General features: G+C 44.6%; 1 protein-coding gene across 1 annotated transcript; it reads left to right on the top strand.

The window, feature by feature from the left end:
- The first annotated feature begins 171 nt into the window (after positions 1 to 171).
- Positions 172 to 19,561, top strand: mcm5 (minichromosome maintenance complex component 5). The gene is made up of 16 exons (XM_031320969.2): positions 172 to 547; positions 2,528 to 2,654; positions 2,931 to 3,059; positions 4,902 to 5,074; positions 5,661 to 5,813; positions 5,903 to 6,072; positions 6,188 to 6,359; positions 6,509 to 6,620; positions 6,719 to 6,862; positions 7,347 to 7,412; positions 11,590 to 11,766; positions 13,037 to 13,149; positions 13,273 to 13,401; positions 14,422 to 14,564; positions 17,230 to 17,357; positions 19,222 to 19,561. The coding sequence occupies exons 1-16, from the start codon at positions 375 to 377 to the stop codon at positions 19,321 to 19,323; spliced, it is 2,211 nt and encodes a 736-aa protein (XP_031176829.1). The 5' UTR covers positions 172 to 374; the 3' UTR covers positions 19,324 to 19,561.
- The last annotated feature ends 670 nt before the right edge of the window (positions 19,562 to 20,231 follow it).

Raw genomic sequence — 20,231 nt, 5'->3', positions numbered from 1 at the left:
GCTTCTTTGTGGCTCATTGTTGCTGATAGTCCACATGCTTCCTCCTCCTCCTCCTGCTGTTGTCTTTTTCGCGCCACCAGTCCTCACAAACTCCACCTTCATCCTGAAGACACACCTCCGCAAAGCCGCTTTGACCAATAGCAACAGGCGGGACCGGCTTCCAGCCAATCAGAGCACAGAAGAGGGGCGTTGCGAGACGCGAGTCGCGGGAAACTGACAGGAAGCAGTTCAGTTTTTGCCGCGGAACAGACTCTCTGAGCAGCTTTGTCTCTGGCGCTTTACGTCCAGCGTGTTTTTCTTTAAAAATTAAGAAAGAACTAGCCCACGGTTTCAGCTTTTCTTCGTGCCGTGTTCAGCGACCTGGTTGATTCAGCATGTCTGGCTTCGACGACCCGGGAGTGTATTACAGCGACAGCTTCGGAGGCGGAGAGGGACACGGCGTGGATGAAGGCGGACATAAGAGGATCCAGATCAAGAAACGGTTCCGCGAGTTCCTCCGGCAGTTCCGAGTGGGGACCGACCGAACCGGCTTCACGTATAAATACAGGTGGGTTAACCCTTGTGTTGTCCTCGGGGTCAAATCTGACCCCTTTTCAAAATGACTGGGTTAAAATGATTAAAGTTGTTAGGGGGGTGGTCAGCCCTATGTTCCCAAATTTAAGATGTTTCTTAAAGTTAGGCCCTATGTTTGGGTTAGGGTTACATTCCATCTGTAGTCCATTGCTAACTGGATAATAGGTTGGGTGTAATTGGCTACCAAATTGAAGGAAAGGGGGATAAAATCTGATACAAATATATGGAAAAGGAAATGTGGGAACATAGGGTCTAATTTTGGGGGGAAATCTTAGAAATGTGGGAACATAGGGCCTAATTTTGGGGAAAAATCTTAGAAATGTGGGAACATAGGGTCTAATTTTGGGGGGAAATCTTAGAAATGAGGGAACATAGGGCCTCATTTTTGGGAAAAATCCTAAATGTGGGAACATAGGGCCTAATTTTGGGGGAAAATCTTAGAAATGTGGGAACATAGGGCCTAATTTTGGGGAAAAATCCTAAATGTGGGAACAGGGCCTAATTTTGGGGGGAAATCTTAGAAATGTGGGAACATAGGGCCTAATTTTGGGGGAAATCTTAAATGTGGGAACATAGGGCCTAATTTTGGGGGAAAATCTTAAATGTGGGAACATAGGGTCTAATTTTGGGGGAAAATCTTAGAAATGTGGGAACATAGTGCTGTGAGGGGGATGAATCCTATTAGCTGACGTTACACTGTTAACTAAATAATATTGGTGTATACATGTCATAAAGCAGACCCAAATATTAAAGGAATATTCAACGAAGTTTACACGTGAAGTTTATTCATCATGAGATGGAACTACTCAGCCTGTGAAAACGGTTTTAAGTCTGAATAAAATGTCATGAAAGTCCTCTGTTTGGGCCTGTGACTTAGAAAAAAATCCCAAGAACATCTGCTATACAGCGTGGAGTACCAAAGCAGTGCAGGGCTCTGAGGAAAGAAGTTATTGAGTTGCATTGTGGATAGGAAAATGGCCTTCCCAGTTTGTCAAAGTCCAAGGTGTGGTCTTTAAATGTCTGTTTTTTTTTTTTTGTCCCAAACTCAGAGATTCAGAGGCTGAAATATATAATTTTCTGCCTTTTTTGCGTGAAAAATTATGTCAACGATTAATGGATTATTCAAATTAGTTGGCTGTGATTTTTCTGTCGATCGGAAAATGTTGGATTCAGGCAATTCTGGAGCTCAGAGTCATAATATTTCCACTCCATGTCTTATGAGTCTTCCATTTTTAATAAGTGCAGCAGTAAATCAGTGTACCTGTTACTAACAATAGCCGCTCAATCAAAGTAGCTACTTGTATATAACAGCATTGGCAGGTTTGTTTCTTTATTCGTGAAAGGTGGCTTGTTTTGACTTATATTAACTATTCCTTCCACAATCTTTTGTTTTATTGTTTAACAATTATCAATGAACTTCTGCAGCTTCTGTATTTGATCTCATTCCTTGTCTGCTGTCTACGGCTACGTTCAGACTGCAGGCAAAAGTGGCCCAAATCTGATTTATTTTTGGGGTGAAGTGACCAGGTCAGACTTCTTCAGAAGTAGTGTGAACACTCAAGTCTTAACCAGATTCAATCATATCAGATTTAGACCACTTCCATATGTGGTCCTGAATTTTAGGCCGCCGTGTGAACAACCAAGGCGGATTTGATGCAACTTTTACGTCAATCTACATCGACATTTGTCACAATTATGCGCCAGCGGGAGTTAGCCTAAATTGAGTGTCCTGCTGTAGGAGTCTTGAGGAGAGGCGCTGACCGAGATAATCAAAAGTTGCCCTTGACATCCGAAAGTTTAGAATAAACTGCGTCTCTGTGAAGCTATTCACAACGCGGTCCCACCACTCCTGGCTTCGTCTCTGCCTCCACACAGACCTCTGTAGTGAATTGATGACTTCGGGCTACCTTTTTATTACCACGTTATTCATGTTTTTTCTTTTTCTTTGAACCAGGGATGATCTGAAGAGACACTACACCCTGGGGGAGTACTGGGTGGAGGTGGAGATGGAGGACCTGGCCAGCTTTGACGAGGATCTGTCCGACTGTCTCTACAAGGTGCCGTCTGAGAACCTGCCGCTGGTGAGTCTGAAACGGAAACGCCGCGCCGTAGATCCCAATCCTTCACCAAACACTTTTAACACTTGTGTTGTCTTGCAGAAAATAAGCATCTCTCAACACATAATCTAATGCAGCACAAAACATGCTCTCATATACATTAGACAGGTACCTATATAGTAATACTCTCATATCCATTAGACAGGTACCTATATAGTAATACTCTCATATACATTAGACAAGAAGTAATACTCTCATATACATTAGACCCCCCCTCTGACAGTTTGGTCTGATCCACAGCTGGAGGAAGCGGCCAAGGAGGTAGCTGACGAGGTGACCCGCCCCCGGCCTGCCGGGGAGGAGACGGTCCAGGACGTCCAGGTCATGCTGAAGAGCGACGCCCATCACGCTTCCATCCGTGGCCTCAAGGTACCTACACACCCCTTTGTGTCTTGTACCCCTTTCCCACTGGCCAAAACCCCCCCCCCCCACACACACACACACACACCCGCAAACCTCTGGCTTTTGTCTGCAGTGGGAACGGTTACATGAACAATATGTCGTGAGAAGATTAAGTTTACCGACTCCTATTTAGGAGATACAGAGGTGATATGATTCAGGTGTACAGGCTTGTACAGGGAATATATCATGTAACAGTTGAGCCTGTCTTTCAGTTTTGGAACAACAGGTATGAGACACGAGGGGATTCTTTAAAACGTTACCCTAGAACATGTCTGTCTGAAAAGAGAATTTACCGTGCGGTAAAATCATGGAGCCAGCTTCCAGAAGAAGTTGTGCGTTCCCCTTCGATTCATTCTTTTAAGAATAGGTCGGATACATTTTGCCTGTCAAAAGGTGTAATGTATAATTATCAAGCTTGTCAGTAATTTATGTAACTTATTTATCAATTGTTACATTTCAATCATGAAATTAATGTTTTATGAAAACATGTTAAAATGTGAATATATGTATTTGTTTTGTGATGTCTGGAATAGAGGATTTTATATCCTGTACCAGAAATTAACAATCGGCATTCACTCCCGGGACAAGCGACTCTGTATTTCCATTTCCAGATCCGATCAGAGCGAGGGAAACGCGAGTAGAGCCTTTTTCCGGCGCGATGCTATGATGTGCGTGACGGTACCTTCTGTCATCTCGGGCCACCAATTCCGCCCGCCTACCTACGTCCCTCTTTGTGTCTTGTACCTCTTTCCCACTGGCCCAAAAACCCACGTACACCTGCAAACATCTGGCTTTTGTTCGGCAGCAATAGGCATGAGACCCAGGCTCTTGGTAGGCGGTGTCTGACGGTGCCGGTTTGGGGTGGCAATAGTAGTCCCAATAAAGATAATGGAACTATGACAGAAATAGTAGTAGGGCTGTCCTCGACTAAAGAAATTCTTAGTCGACTAACACATGATTTTGTCGATTAATCGATTAGTTGATGCAATCGACAGAGCTGTGCTCTTTGAGAGGTGGTTAAGACTAGAAAAGCACAATATAAATGTAGTTAATGAACCATCTGTAAAACTGACTTTCTCCACAATTAATCCTGCAAAAGCACCACTTTAAATGTTGTGTTTACCAGAAATGTGCTCATAAGTTTCTTGGAAATGAGTCATTAAGCATGAATAAGCATAAAAAATGACTCATCAACTAAAGAAATCTTAGTCGACTAAGACCAAAACGACCGATTAGTCAACTAATCGACTAAGAGGTGGCAGCCCTAAATAGTAGTCGTAGTAGTTCTTGGCGTAGCACGGTACAGCAGGACGTAGCAGGGCACTGCAGGACGTAGCAGGGCACTGCAGGACGTAGCAGGGCACTGCAGGACGTAGCAGGACGTAGCAGGGCACTGCAGGACGTAGCAGGGCACTGCAGGACGTAGCAGGACGTAGCAGGGCACTGCAGGACGTAGCAGGGCATAGCAGGGCACTGCAGGACGTAGCAGGGCACTGCAGGACGTAGCAGGACGTAGCAGGGCACTGCAGGACGTAGCAGGGCATAGCAGGGCACTGCAGGACATAGCAGGGCACTGCAGGACGTAGCAGGGCATAGCAGGGCACTGCAGGACGTAGCAGGGCACTGCAGGACGTAGCAGGGCACTGCAGGACGTAGCAGGATGTAGCAGGGCGCGGAGCAGGACCACGGCGACAGCTGCAACCATGATTTAGGTGCCACCCTAATCCAAGGAAAACTACTGGGTGAAAAATATTCCCATAGTTTCATTGTCTGATCACTTTTTTGTTGTCGTTTTCTGTCCATTTGTAGTCGGAGCAGGTGTCTCGTATGGTGAAGGTGAACGGCATTATCATCTCGGCCACGGCGGTGAGGGCCAAGGCCACCAAGGTGTGTCTGCAGTGTCGCGGCTGTCGCGGGGTCATCAACAACATCCCTCTGCCTCCGGGCCTGCAGGGCTACGCTCTGCCACGCAAGTGCAACACGTGAGTACGAGCGCCGGGATCCGGGACGCCAGCGGGAAGGACTGCCGCGCCTCAATTACTCCTGTCCCGGCCGGTGCCTACTTTGGTGTTTTTGCCTGTTGAGATGTCATCTTCAAATGCTTCCTCCTTAAAATCAGTACAACCTAGGCTGACAGGTTATGCAAGTCAATAAACCTATATACATATATACATATAAATTAGTAAAAGTATTAAAATTGTGTCATTAGTTAAAAAAATTTAAATATCAGACATGTTTTCATTTGACTAAATAAACACACAAAACGTATTGTCCAAAGTTTTTTAAATGTAGAAACATTTCATTCATTTTAGTTAAAAAAAAACACACAAATAAATAATGAAATATAAATAATGAGATATATATATATATATATATATATATATATATAAAAAAAAATATATTTTTATATATATATAAAAAATATATTTTTATATATTTATATTTTTTTATTTATATTTTTTTATATATATTTATATTTCATTCGCTCAGAGTTTAGGATATTTGTGTCCCTGGTTTAATTTTTTATTCCCACCATCCGTCCAACACCTTATTTTTTTTTTTTCTCAGTGAGAATGCCGGCGCGAAGTGTCCCGTGGACCCCTACTTCATCATCCCAGACCGCTGCGTTTGCGTCGACTTCCAGACCCTCCGCCTGCAGGAATCTCCAGACGCCGTTCCTCACGGAGAGATGCCCCGTCACCTGCAGCTCTACTGCGATCGGTAAGGAGCGCACGCTCAAGCCACCGCTTTGAATTCATCTATTTTACAGGATTGTCAGCTCAAACCGATTCCCTCTCCTCCTCCGTCAGGTATCTGTGTGACCGTGTTGTCCCGGGCAACCGAGTGACCATCATGGGCATCTACTCCATCAAAAAGATGGCGTCCGTGAAGGCCAGAGGCAATGAGAAAAGTGCCGGCGTGGGCATTCGTGCATCCTACCTGCGAGTGGTTGGCATCCAGGTGGACACCGAAGGGGCAGGTAAAGATTCCTCAGGATTCAGGTTTTACGCTCCTAAACTGTGGAACTCGCCGTCTCTGAACGGCGAAGCTCTCTGTGGTTTTTGAAAAGAAATGAAAGCCTTTTGGTCTTCCAGGTCGCGGTGCCACTGGATCAGTCTCTCCGCTGGAAGAGGAGGAACTGCGAGCGCTGGCTGCTTCTCCCAACGTCTACGCCTCTCTGGCACGCTCCGTCGCTCCCTCCATCTACGGCAGCGAAGACCTGAAAAAGGCCATCACCTGTCTGCTGTTTGGGGGTTCGAGGAAGAGGTGAGGCTGCCGTTCAAATCGGCTTCTTTTAAGCCCGGTTTCGAGTCCGACCTGCGGCCCTTTGCTGCGTGGCATCCGCTGTCACTATCTAATAATAAAGGGAAGAAATGCCCCAAAAAAAGTAATGCTTTTGTGTCCTGTCCTTCCAGGCTGCCCGACGGTCTCACTCGGAGAGGAGACATCAACCTGCTGATGCTGGGAGATCCCGGCACAGCCAAGTCTCAGCTGCTCAAGTTTGTGGAGCGATGCTCGCCCATCGGGGTACTTACCCGTTCTCCCGCGCCACTTCATCCTACAGTGTTCTGCCAGCGTGCGAATTCGCCCGCTGACCCCTTTTTGTTTGCGTGTCCTCCTGTCAGGTTTACACGTCGGGTAAAGGCAGCAGTGCGGCCGGTCTCACCGCCTCCGTGCTGAGGGACCCCAACACCCGCGGATTCATCATGGAGGGGGGGGCCATGGTGCTGGCCGACGGCGGGGTCGTATGCATCGATGAGTTTGACAAGGTAAAAAAAAAAAAACTAAAAAAAGATCTTGGGTAACAGCAGGAGGACGTTGAACTTAACCCTCGTGTTGTCTTCCTGTCGACCTGCAACGGTTTGTTTTCCTGGGTCAAAATTAAATTTAAAATTAAAATTGGTCGACACTTTTTGTCACTTTTTCTGATGTTTTTGGGGTTTTTTTTTGTGCTTTTTGACTTTTTTTTGTTGTTTTTTTGACATTTTGTCAATTTTTTTTTCAATTTTCTTGTATAATTTTCTTTTTTCAAAATGCTATAAAATTTAATAAAACATCCAAATTCAATGAAAGTAGTGAACTGATCATTTATTTTACGGAACCATCCACGTTATTTTTTTTTCTTTTTTTGACAATGTGGTTGAAAGAAACCCAAATTTTCTGATATTGAAACTTTTTGAAAAGGGGTCAGATTTGACGGGGGGGTTAATGCGTGTCCCAGGATTAAACATGAAACTACTTTTTGTTATTCAGATGAGAGAGGACGACAGAGTGGCCATTCATGAAGCCATGGAGCAGCAGACCATCTCCATCGCCAAGGTAACAACCCAATGTCCTTTTTTGAAGATTATGTCACTGCTGCTACACTGCACATATCTGTACATGTTGTTCATACCAGAGCATATGAGCGGAGTGGAGCGGTGAGAATCTCAGCTCATCGCTCACGGAACTGTTCACCCCTCCGCTCCCCCGCTCAAAGCTACATCAGGCCGCTCCGCTCATTATTGCTCAGTGCTCAACGCAGTTTGCTTCGCGCTCCACTCAAATCACCCCCCCGCTCGCTCCAATCACAATGCATATCACTTTTAGCTTAGACCACAAGACAGATGGATTCTGGGTCAGGCTTGACTGAGCATGCTTCAGACTCGTGGTGTGAGCTGAGCGAAATTGGAGCGGGAAATAGAGCGACGCTCCGTCCTTTTAAAAATGCCGCTCTGCGCTCTGTCTAAGACCCGCCCACTCGCTCACATGTCTATATTTTGTATATCACGTTGCACTTTTCTGCTCTTTTTGCACTTCTGGTTGGACGCAAACTGCATTTTGTTGTCTTTGTACTTGTACTCTGCACAATGACAATACAGTTGAATCTAATCTAAAGAGAGTTAGGGAATCTTTTGGAGTGTGGTTGTCTGAGGCACTTCTCCATAGTCGGTGTGTTAGCTCCAGTAGGTGGCGGTCGGCACACCCCCCACCCGGTTTGGAGAAGCAGGCAGGCATACCAACACGGGAGCTAAACATATTTCAGACATCTAAAAACATCAATACCAGTTTAAGTGTATTCAGAATATTTTCAGCACTTTAAGGGCTTTTCACACGGGGAGCGTTTGGCGCTCCTCGTAATTCATTTTCAATAAGAGGCGAGAGAGCGCCGTCCTGTGAAACTGTCGCGCTTGTGCTCGCCACACGCCCGCTGCTAGAGTTGAATTGTGTTGAACCTTTCCCTACGCCAGCGACGCGCAGCACAAGTCAATGAACAAGAGACTGATTCTTGCTGTTTGTGAGTTCACTAAAACATAAAACTGTTTTCTAGACAGTTATCAGGACAGACAGCCGGGATTCTGCTTGTCAGAGCATCGGCACCGACTGGATAGGGATTTTTGGGGTTCGACCGAATACCGAATCCCCTGGTTAAGATTCTGCTGAATCCTCGTCCCATCCTCAGTCCATGAACACAGTAAACTCATTAATGAAGTAAACAGTGACTGTCCTTCCTTGGCCGTACCTGAAGTTGCTGCATTCTGGCTGCTGTCTGTAGATTCCTTCATGCACAACTCGTATTCTTCCGGATGTTTCATACCAGATGTTGTAACAGCGGTGATGTTGTGTATAGTTTAGGGTCCTCGCCACCACCAGACTAATCAGCATTGTAGATTGAACATGTTGCTGGACTTGAATGGCCTTCTTTTGACTGAAAGTACTGCCAAACTACACTTTTTCTGCTCACGAGTTCCATTTCCACTTTCTCACAGCCTGCTGCATTGAACGCTCCACCTACGTAAACACCTTCCCGTAATCAACGGCGCCGTCATTACGTCGACCAGTGTAGCGCGCGTAGTGCAAGCGTAGGGTTCGGTTCGGTGGGAAAAAATTCTAAGGTTCAGCAGAAACCCAACCCCGTCAAAAAGCCCAATATTCGGCTGAATCCTGAATTCGGTGCATCCCTGAGACTGGATTTATCAGGTAATGTCTGTAATTATGACTATGCCAATTTAGCTAACTTTAGCTATCAACAATCACAGTCTGTGGTTAGGAGAGACTAGGATTGCCACTATTTGTTATAAATCATTAGTCATTAGGGATATATGATCACCACAGTCAGTTAATACACACACTGATCGCCTGGCGTTTAATCTCGGAGCGTTGTCCTTCACATGAGGAGCGTAGTAGACCACGCAGAGACACGTGACTACGCGGGCCAAGTGGCGCTCCCCGTGTGAGAAGCCTTCAGACGGCCCTTTACGGCGGGGAACTGAAGCCGTCATCTCTGCTCTCTTCAAAGTCACCAGGCTCCTTTCCTTTGTTTTTGTCAAAGGAGTCTGGTGGCTCCCGGTCGTAAAGCTGTGAAAATATTCTAAATGTAGCGTACACTTAAACTGATAAAGGTTTTTGTGTTTAGGGCTGGGAAATATATCAATAATATATCAACATCGATATACAATGTATTAGGGCTGAATGATTAATTGCATTTTCGATAATATCGCGATATGTTAAAACGCGATTTCCTAATCGCAAAGGCTGCGATTTGGTCACATGACTCGTGAGAGCAAATCAGTCTGCACTCCGCAGAGAAAGCATCAACTAGCACGCTAACGCTACGCCGTACCTGGAGCTGATTTCTGTCATTCAAACAACTCTGAGTTGTAGTTTAAAACTTTTACAGCCATTTTAATAAAATGAAGGATTTTATTCTGGTTCGAGTCCATACGTGCAGTTAATGGATACAGACACGCAGAACTGAAGGCTCGGTTGGCAACGGTTAGCGGTTAGCTCTGATTAGCGGTTAGCTCCGGTTAGCGGTTAGCTCCGTTATAAAGATATGAGTGGAGGAGCTGCCACTGAGAGGGGTAACAACCAGACTGATAAATGACGTTCGGGGAGCTTTTCACAGCAGCGTGGCCGCGGTGTTTCAACAGTTTTATTAGTCCAGTTAATCCCACGGCAAGAACACCAGCAACATGCTAACGTAACGATAGCCTCTCTGAACAAGAACACCAGCAACATGCTAACGTAACGATAGCCTCTCTGAACAAGAACACACGGCAGCAACTTCACGAGGGGGAGGGGCTGGAGGCAGCTCCTCTGTGCACTGTAAAAAAAAATACATATATATATATATATATATATATATATATATATATACTTATTTAACTGTCTAGTGTGTAATTGTGTGTTCATACTATAAATTATTATATTATTCTTTGTTGAATAATACAGAAGACAAAGGGCTTAAAAAAATAATCGAATATCGAATTGCAATATTTGGGGGAAAGAATCGCAATTAGATTATCTTCAAAAATCGTTCAGCCCTACAATGTATAAATGTTACATTAACTAGTATTTAAATGTTGGATATCGTGATATGACACAAGTGTTGTCTCTTCCTGGTTTTAAAGGCTGCATTACAGAAAAATTATGACATTTCTGAACTTCCCAGACTGTTGTAGCTGTTTCTATTATTTGCCTTTACCCACTTAGTCATTGTAGCTAATACACTGACTACGGAAGAGAAGAAGTCATTCATATGAACACACGTCAAAACATCAAGACTATCCCTTTTTAAAGGTCCTATGAAATGCTGCTTTTTGGATGCGTTTATATAGACCTTAGTGGTCCCCTAATACTGTATCTGAAGTCTTTTATATAGACCTTAGTGGTCCCCTAATACTGTATCTGAAGTCTTTTATATAGACCTTAGTGGTCCTCTAATACTGTATCTGAAGTCTCTTTATATAGACCTTAGTGGTCCCCTAATACTGTATCTGAAGTCTCTTTTATATAGACCTTAGTGGTCCCCTAATACTGTATCTGAAGTCTCTTTTATATAGACCTTAGTGGTCTCCTAATACTGTATCTGAAGTCTCTTTATATAGACCTTAGTGGTCCCCTAATACTGTATCTGAAGTCTCTTTTATATAGACCTTAGTGGTCCCCTAATACTGTATCTGAAGTCTCTTTTATATAGACCTTAGTGGTCCTCTAATACTGTATCTGAAGTCTCTTTTATATAGACCTTAGTGGTCCCCTAATACTGTATCTGAAGTCTCTTTATATAGACCTTAGTGGTCCCCTAATACTGTATCTGAAGTCTCTTTTATATAGACCTTAGTGGTCCCCTAATACTGTATCTGAAGTCTCTTTTATATAGACCTTAGTGGTCTCCTAATACTGTATCTGAAGTCTCTTTATATAGACCTTAGTGGTCCCCTAATACTGTATCTGAAGTCTCTTTTATATAGACCTTAGTGGTCCCCTAATACTGTATCTGAAGTCTCTTTCCCTAAATTCAGCCTTGGTGCAGAATTACAGCCACTAGAGCCAGTCCCACAATGAGCTTTCCTTAGTATGTGCCATTTCTGTGTCTGTAGCTGTAGGACCATAGGCAGGCTGGGGGAACTCACATTAATGTTGAAAAACCTCAAAGTGATATTTTCATGCCATGGGACCTTTACTGTACCGAGAAGTAAACGGAGCGAACTAACACCTTGACTCCCCGCAGGCCGGCATCACCACCACCCTGAACTCTCGCTGCTCGGTGCTGGCCGCGGCTAACTCCGTGTTTGGCCGCTGGGACGACACCAAGGGGGAGGACAACATCGATTTCATGCCCACCATCTTGTCCCGTTTCGACATGATCTTCATCATCAAAGACCACCACGACCATCAGAGAGACATGGTGAGAAGCTGGAACATGTGACCGGCGTGTTATGGCTGGACGTTTGCTACTTTAAATCCTTGCAAGCTGCGGCAACATTAGTCTCTCATCGCCAGACCTTCCTCCACAGCGCTGCAGACGAGGGTCTGGCTGGTCCACACAGCATTCTGGGATGGGAGAGAAACATGCTCTGGTTTATTGCCATTTCTTTTAAGTGCTCATATTATGCTTTTTGGCTTTTCCCCTTTCCTTTATTGTGTTTATAGATCTTTTTTTGTGCATGTTATAGATTTACAAAGTGAAAAAGCCCAAAGTCCCCCCCAAAGGGACTTACCATCTCCAACAGAAAACACTGTTCACCAACTGCTCCAAACAGCTCTATTGTAGTCCAGCCTTTACTTCAGAGACAAACGTGGTCACTTTGGAACACACGTTATAATGCTCACCTAGCTGCTAGCATGGCACGCCCTCATACTCTGCTTCTGACTGGCTAGTAGTCCTTACCTAGGTACTGTCAGGGCACGCCCTCATACTCTGCTTCTGACTGGCTAGTAGTCCTTACCTAGGTACTGTCAGGGCCCTCATACTCTGCTTCTGACTGGCTAGTAGTCCTTACCTAGGTACTGTCAGGGCACGCCCTCATACTCTGCTTCTGACTGGCTAGTAGTCCTTACCTAGGTACTGTCAGGGCCCTCATACTCTGCTTCTGACTGGCTAGTAGTCCTTACCTAGCTACTGTCAGGGCACGCCCTCATACTCTGCTTCTGACTGGCTAGTAGTCCTTACCTAGCTACTGTCAGGGCACGCCCTCATACTCTGCTTCTGACTGGCTAGTAGTCCTTACCTAGCTACTGTCAGGGCACGCCCTCATACTCTGCTTCTGACTGGCTAGTAGTCCTTACCTAGGTACTGAGCATGTGTGACTCCCAACAAAGATAGAACAGAAGTGAGAGGTCTCACTCTGTAGCTAAAACAGAGAGCTCAACACACAGGGTGAAAAGAGGAGCTGCAGTAATGTGTAGTACAACAAAAATGTTTTTTTTGAAAATTAAACCATGTAAACCTATTTTGATATAACCTCTAAATACAATTATGAACCTGAAAATGAGCATAATATGAGCACTTTAATAGGGAACTTGTTTTGGTGGAACATGTGTACGTTCAAAAGTAGTTTTAGTCGTGCAACAGAAAACTCAGATTGGACATATAGTCTAGCTAGCTGTCTGGATTTACCCTGCAGATGTAGTCTGCGGCAACATGAATACTCTTTAACACTCCGGTCTGTTTGCAGACGCTGGCTCGTCACGTGATGAATGTTCACCTGAGCGCTCGGACGCAGACCGAAGGAGTCGAGGGCGAGATTCCACTGGCCACCTTCAAGAAATACATCGCCTACGCCAGAACGTGAGTCTCGTCTGAACTTGTATTCCTGACTACACAAAAAGCTAGACATTCTCACGGTTAAGTTATTCGCACTTTTATTGCACTCATTAATGTTTAACGTTTGCTCTGGATGTTTGCCTGCAGTAAATGCGGCCCGCGGCTGTCTGCGGCGGCTGCGGAGAAGCTGAAGAACAGATACGTGGTGATGAGGAGCGGCGCAAGGGAGCATGAAAGAGAGAGCGACAAAAGGCCCTCCATCCCCATCACTGTCAGGTACATTTATACGCTGGATTTCACATCTACACAAGCAGTGAAAAATGTTTACTAAACGGAAAATTAAAAAAAAATAAGACCATCAAGAAAAACTAAACTGAAACTATATTGCTAGGTGAAAAACACCTTTATAAAAATGTACCTAAATCATTTCAGTTTTAGTTTTTTAAGCTGTAATTTGTCACTACTGTCAAAAAGGAGACGGCATGAGTTTGTCAACTCTCATTGTGATGTGAACCACAGAAACTGAACAGACTTGACATGAGATGGCGCTGTGCCGTAACTTCTTCACATCAGACACTAAAGTAGCCCAAAGATTAAACATTAAACATCACAGCTATTCTCCAACAATGTACAGTGCTCAACATAAGTGAATACACCCATGCTAAAGTTGACTAAAAAGAGGAATTAAAAAAAATCATCTTTTGGAAATTGATTGAATGCCTTAATTAAAAAAATGAGGAAAAATCCAACCTGTAAGGACACCAATTTTCTTTGTGAATGAGTAATGAATTGTGAATAAATAAATGTTCTTCCTTAAAATGCAGGGGGCATAAGTCAGAATGGGGTACTTTCCATAAGATCATCTCTCAATGCAAATCATACCAGCTATTAGGCTAACTGACATAAAATCATACCAATCTCTAGGTATGGTGAAGGGTATGTGATGATGTGGGGGTATGGTGAAGGGTATGTGATGATGTGGGGGTATGGTGAAGGGTATGTGATGATGTGGGGGTATGGTGAAGGGTATGTGATGATGTGGGGGCCAAGGGAACTTTATCAGGATGCATAGTATCCTGGATCCATGAAATAACTGGCCTTTAAAAATCAACGTCTGCCTGCCTCTATGGGAATTTAACATAGGGGTGTACTGACTTAAGCCCCCTTAAAAAGCTCAAAGCTTGTGGAAAAGTAATTGAAAATTCAAAACCATAAGATCCTCGTCAGTGACGAACATGTACCTTTTTGATATTTGAGTGCTCTTCTCTGGTAACGGTCTGATGTCTGTGTCTTCAGGCAGCTGGAGGCCGTTGTGCGTATCGCCGAGTCCCTGGCCAAGATGAAGCTGCAGGCCGTGGCCGGAGAGGAAGAGGTGGACGAGTCCCTCCGACTCTTCCAGGTTTCCACGCTGGACGCCGCGCTGTCGGGCAGCCTGTCAGGTGTGTGTGTGTGTGTGTGTGTGTGTGTCTCGGTGTGTAGTATCTGCGTCTGGAGCTATCGGACATCTTTTTTAAATTTGTCCACTGTAAGGTGAAACTACATAAACGCACGTGGCGGTATTGTCGGGCGGCTGGGTTGAAATATTCATAACAATTGTGCATTTTTTTTACATTGCATGCCATTTAGCTGACAATTGCTATACATGTCAGAGGCCGCACGCCTCTGGAGCAAGTAGGGGTTAAGTGCCTTGCTCAGGGACACATTGGTTGATGTATCGCAGTGGGAACTGATCCCAGACCTCCCACACCAAAGGCATGGTCATATCCACTGCACCATCACCACCCATCTTCTGATAAAAGCAACACATTTTTAGAAAGTCCTAAAGCTTTTCTTTTTAAGAAAGCATTTTTGTAAACTTAGTATTTTTTTATGCTCCTGTTTTGCTTTACAAATGTATTAATATTACATTTGATGCAGATGTACAGTACCAGTCAGAAGTTTGGACACACTTTCTCATTGGAATCAATGGGGAAATGTGTAACAGTTTGACTGGTACTGTAGGTTTAAATGGGAGGAGAAGATCAGATGTCATGGAGCTGCACATTTGCCCAAGGGGCTGCCAAAGAGGTGCTGAATATGCCTGAATGTTGAATAAAACAGATATTATGACTCTGGATGATTGCCATGGTGTGTTTTAAGCAGATTAGATCTAATGTCAGAATACTACAGACATGTTTTTCCCTCCTTTATTTTTTAAGGGCGCTTTTTAAAAGCTTTGTAACTTGAAAAAAAACCCGTGGAAACCACAATAGCATGGTCACTTACAAACTTCATTAGCAGTAGGCTACAATTGACAGAGATATCACTGGATAAACTTCAGGGTTACGTGTAATATATGTACATAGTAGTATTAATAACTGTAAATAAACAATAAAATTTATGCAACAGAACTCGTTATTTTACATTTGGGCAGAAACTGCTTTGTTACCGTTCAGTTCGGCCCCTTGGCAAGTCATGAAACCAGTTTTTATGCAACATACAGGCATGTTCAGCCCTTTTTAAGGGGCCAGATTTGCAGTGCCCTGATATTAGGGCTGAACGATTTTTGAAAATAATCTAATTGCGATTTTTTTTCCCAAATATTGCGATTACGATTCGATTATTTTTTTTAAGCTTTGTCTTCTGTATTATTCAACAAAGAATAATATAATAATGTATAGTATGAACACACAATTACACACTAGACAGTTAAATAAGTAAAAATATAGTATATCTATACACACACACACACACACACACACACACACACCAGTGTAATTTTTTACAGTGCACAGAGAGGATCTGCCTCCAACCCCTCCCCCTCGTGAAGTTGCGTGCTGCCGTGTGTACTTGTTCAGAGAGGCTATCGTTACGTTAGCATGTTGCTGGTGTTCTTGTTCAGAGAGGCTATCGTTACGTTAGCATGTTGCTGGTGTTCTTGTTCAGAGAGGCTATCGTTACGTTAGCATGTTGCTGGTGTTCTTGTTCAGAGAGGCTATCGTTACGTTAGCATGTTGCTGGTGTTCTTGTTCAGAGAGGCTATCGTTACGTTAGCTAGTTGCTGGTGTTCTTGCCGTGGGATTAACTGTACTAATAAAACTGTTGAAACACCGCGGCCACGCTGCTGTGAAAGCTCCCCGAACGTCATTTATCAGTCTGGTTGTTACCCCTCTCAGTGGCAGCTCCTCCACTCATATCTTTATAACGGAGCTAACCGCTAATCAGAGCTAATCGTTGCTAACCGAGCCTTCAGTTCTGCGTGTCTGTATCCATTAACTGCACGTATAGACTCAAGCCCGAATAAAACCCTTCATTTTATTAAAATGGCTGTAAAAGTTTTAAACTTCAGCTCAATCAGCTCCAGGTACGGCGTAGCGTTAGCGTGCTAAGTTGATGCTTTCTCTGCAGAGTGCAGACTGATTTGCTCTCGCGAGTCATGTGACCAAATCGCAGCCTTTGCGATTAGGAAATCGCGTTTTAACATATTGCGATATTATCGAAAATGCAATTAATCGTTCAGCCCTACCTGATATCTTAATCTTGTCACCTATAAACCTTCATCTGTGTCAAAAAAAATTTCTTCACAAAATACATAATTATTATGCAAATAGTTAGCTAAAAGTAGCGTTAGTAGCTGAAATGCTAAGGAGTCCACACAGACTCCCGGGGCTCGGGGCTCCGCGGAGCTGGCTGGCTGAAGTAGGACACGCCGAGCGGCGAGGCCCATATTAGACCTCTACATAGTTGATTTCTCTCATAAAAAAGTCTCAGAAGTGAATTTAGTAATTAAATAGCGGACCTCTGGAGAGCTGCATGACCTAGCTAGATTCAGAAGACTAAGCTGACCTCAGGTCAGTGGTGTAGCCTATGCTAATGTCGGGGCGTGACAAAGACTAGGAGTTGAGATGCTGACGTCAGCTTCCAGCTTTGTTCAGATTCGCCCGTTTTCAGCGGCACTTTCAAAATGTGAGATTTGCATAGTAAAGAGGTATCAATGGGATTTTGAGCTTCTACGTATGTCCTATTTACCCACCGAACTGTCGTTATTCAACTATGACGAGGTAAAATCGGTTTTGCATTCTATCACCCCTTTAACACCTTTTTTCAAACCCGTTTTGTGTGTAGGAGTGGAGGGCTTCACATCCCAGGAGGACCAGGAAATGATCTCGCGCGTTGAGAAGCAGCTGAAGAGACGCTTCGCTATCGGCTCGCAGGTGTCGGAGCACAGCATCGTCCAAGACTTCACCAAACAGGTCAGTCTGATCAGGTCAAGACAGGGTTTCATGATGAAACCAGCCCTGTGCGTGTTTATTTAGTCTTTGTTAGTCACTTTGTTCCACTTTGTGACCCGTATGGTCATTCAACCAGAGAATGAAGAGGGGGGGGGAAAACGGCACTATTTCCCACTCATGTTGCATAGGAATATGTAGATTTGTATCGAGGTCTTGTGTATCGCCTCAGGCGAGAGGAAAGGGGGTTATTCGTACAGCACTCAAAGGCAATTTGCATCGGAAACGAAAGCCAGTTTAGTGTTGAAACAAGACAAAGCAGCAGAGACGACAATATATTTTATTTTCATTGAAGGCAGAATCAGGAGTGCTTTTTACATTACGTTTAATATAGCTGACGCTTTTATCACAGTGCATGAAGGTACAAACTGAGAACAGCAAGAATCACAGAAGTACATTAATGGCGCTGACCCGTTGCTAGTACCGGCTCTACTCGGCAGCGGAGAAACAAGCTACAATCTGAGTTAATGGGACAATTGTTCAGCTTGTATTTACCTTCACTAAAGTGCTCGTTTTGCCGCTGACAGACTCAGATTATTATTCTAAGTGTCTGACAACGGAAATGATTTCTAAGGAGCTAGACCTTTTAGTTAGAGTAAGATCCTTTTTTCCAACATAAAAACATACGCAAATTTGCGTTAACTAAACCCACCAGACTCCATGTGAATAAACAGTAATTTTAGCATCGTAAACACTCATTACAATACACTTCATTCATAGTCGACAGAAACAAAATAAAACGTTTTGGGTCGTCTTTCCACTTTTCCAACCATCGCAACTCTAGTTTTGGTTGAAATAAACACATAGTTTACAGATTTACATGTGGAAATATGTTGGCTCTATACACACTAAAAGTATTGTTTTTTTAAATGGAGTCTGGTGGGTTTAGCGCTAGCGACTTAAGAGCTGTTTCTGGTTAAACAGAAAGGTCTCAAAGAGGTTTTAAAGGTCTATCCATGCAGGGATCCTTTCCATAATGTTGTCAGACACTTGGAATATTAATCTGAGTCTGTCAGCGGCAAAACAAGCACTTTTGTGAACGTAAATACAAGCTGCACAGTTGTCCTATTAACTTAGATTGTAGCTTGTTTCGCAGCTGCCGACTGCAGCGTTCTCGCATATTGCTGGACCGATGTCCAAGATTGTTGTTCCCATCAGTCACTAAGACACAAAAACATAGGAAAACAGGGTCCAGGTTGAAAAAAACGGTAGTTGCCCTTTAATAGTTACCACAACCTGGGCTGGGTGTCGCCAACGACTTCCTGAATCAACTTGATTCTGATTCACAAGGTCTCGATTTGATTCAATATCTACTCAGTTAGATGGATGGATGGATGGATGGATGGATGGATAGATAGATATATTTTAGTTACAATACCATTTTATCTTGGCTATGAAAGAGATTCTCAGAGAGCTAATGCTGTAAATTCTCTAACCTGCATTATTAAACATCTGTCTCTCTCTCTCTCTCTCTGTCTCTCTCTGTGTCTCTCTCTCTCTTTGTCTCTGTCTGTCTGTCTGTCTCTCTCTCTCTCTCTCTGTCTCTCTCTCTCTCTGTGTCTCTCTCTCTCTTTGTCTCTGTCTGTCTGTCTGTCTCTCTCTCTCTCTGTTAAGAATTGACCCCGAAGCTGTTGCATAGACATAGAAAAATGTGTACAATGCTTTTTTTTTTTCTTTTTTTTTTTTAAAGCGAGCCTCTTAATGGAGCATGTCAGGCGTTTGTGCGTTGGTATCACATATGATATATTTATTTATTTATTTATTTATTTTTTAATAAAGCCAGCCCTAGCCACAGCCAGTAATCTCTGTATTCTCCCGTGTTTTGCAGAAGTATCCAGAGCACGCCATCTACAAAGTCCTCCAGCTGATGTTGAGGCGCGGCGAGCTGCAGCACCGCATGCAGAGGAAAGTGCTCTACAGAGTCAAGTAGAGCAAACCGCGCTCTGAATACGTTGTTGTTGTTATGTTGTTGTTGATGTAAATAGTTTTGGTCTGCCTGTCCGGGCTTTTTTGTCCCTCAGTCATGGAAACTGCTGGGATTGACTCAGGCTACATTTACAGTACACTGCTACGGTTTGGTTTAAAAACCAATCTCTTCTGCTACATTCCCCCTCTCATTCCCCCTGCTCCAGTGTTCCCCCCCCCTCTCATTCCCCCTGCTCCGGTGTTCCCCCCCCCCTCTCATTCCCCCTGCTCCGGTGTTCCCCCCCCCTCTCATTCCCCCTGCTCCGGTGTTCCCCCCCCCTCTCATTCCCCCTGCTCCGGTGTTCCCCCCCCTCTCATTCCCCCTGCTCCGGTGTTCCCCCCCCCTCTCATTCCCCCTGCTCCGGTGTTCCCCCCCCCTCTCATTCCCCCTGCTCCGGTTTCCCCCCCCCTCTCATTCCCCCTGCTCCGGTGTCCCCCCCCCTCTCATTCCCCCTGCTCCGGTGTCGTCCCCCCCCTCTCATTCCCCCTGCTCTGGCGTTTCCCCCTCTCATTCCCCCTGCTCCGGTGTTCCCCCCCCTCTCATTCCCCCTGCTCTGGTGTTTCCCCCCCTCTCATTCCCCCTGCTCCGGTGTGTCCCCCCCTCTCATTCCCCCTGCTCTGGTGTTTCCCCCTCTCATTCCCCCTGCTCTGGCGTTTCCCCCTCTCATTCCCCCTGCTCTAGCGTTCCCCCCTCTCATTCCCCCTGCTCTAGCGTTCCCCCCTCTCATTCCCCCTGCTCTAGCGTTTCCCCCTCTCATTCCCCCTGCTCTAGCGTTTCCCCCTCTACCGGAGACTTTTGGAAACTCTTCTGACCCGTTTTGGTTTGAAATCTGCGGGGCTGGGTTGCAGTCTCAACGGCCGCCAACGGAGACC

Source organism: Sander lucioperca, chromosome 21 (assembly GCF_008315115.2).
Source record: "Sander lucioperca isolate FBNREF2018 chromosome 21, SLUC_FBN_1.2, whole genome shotgun sequence".
Classification (NCBI taxonomy): domain Eukaryota; kingdom Metazoa; phylum Chordata; class Actinopteri; order Perciformes; family Percidae; genus Sander; species Sander lucioperca.
Note: the sequence above shows the minus strand (reverse complement) of the source record. Positions and strands in the feature narration are given on the sequence as shown.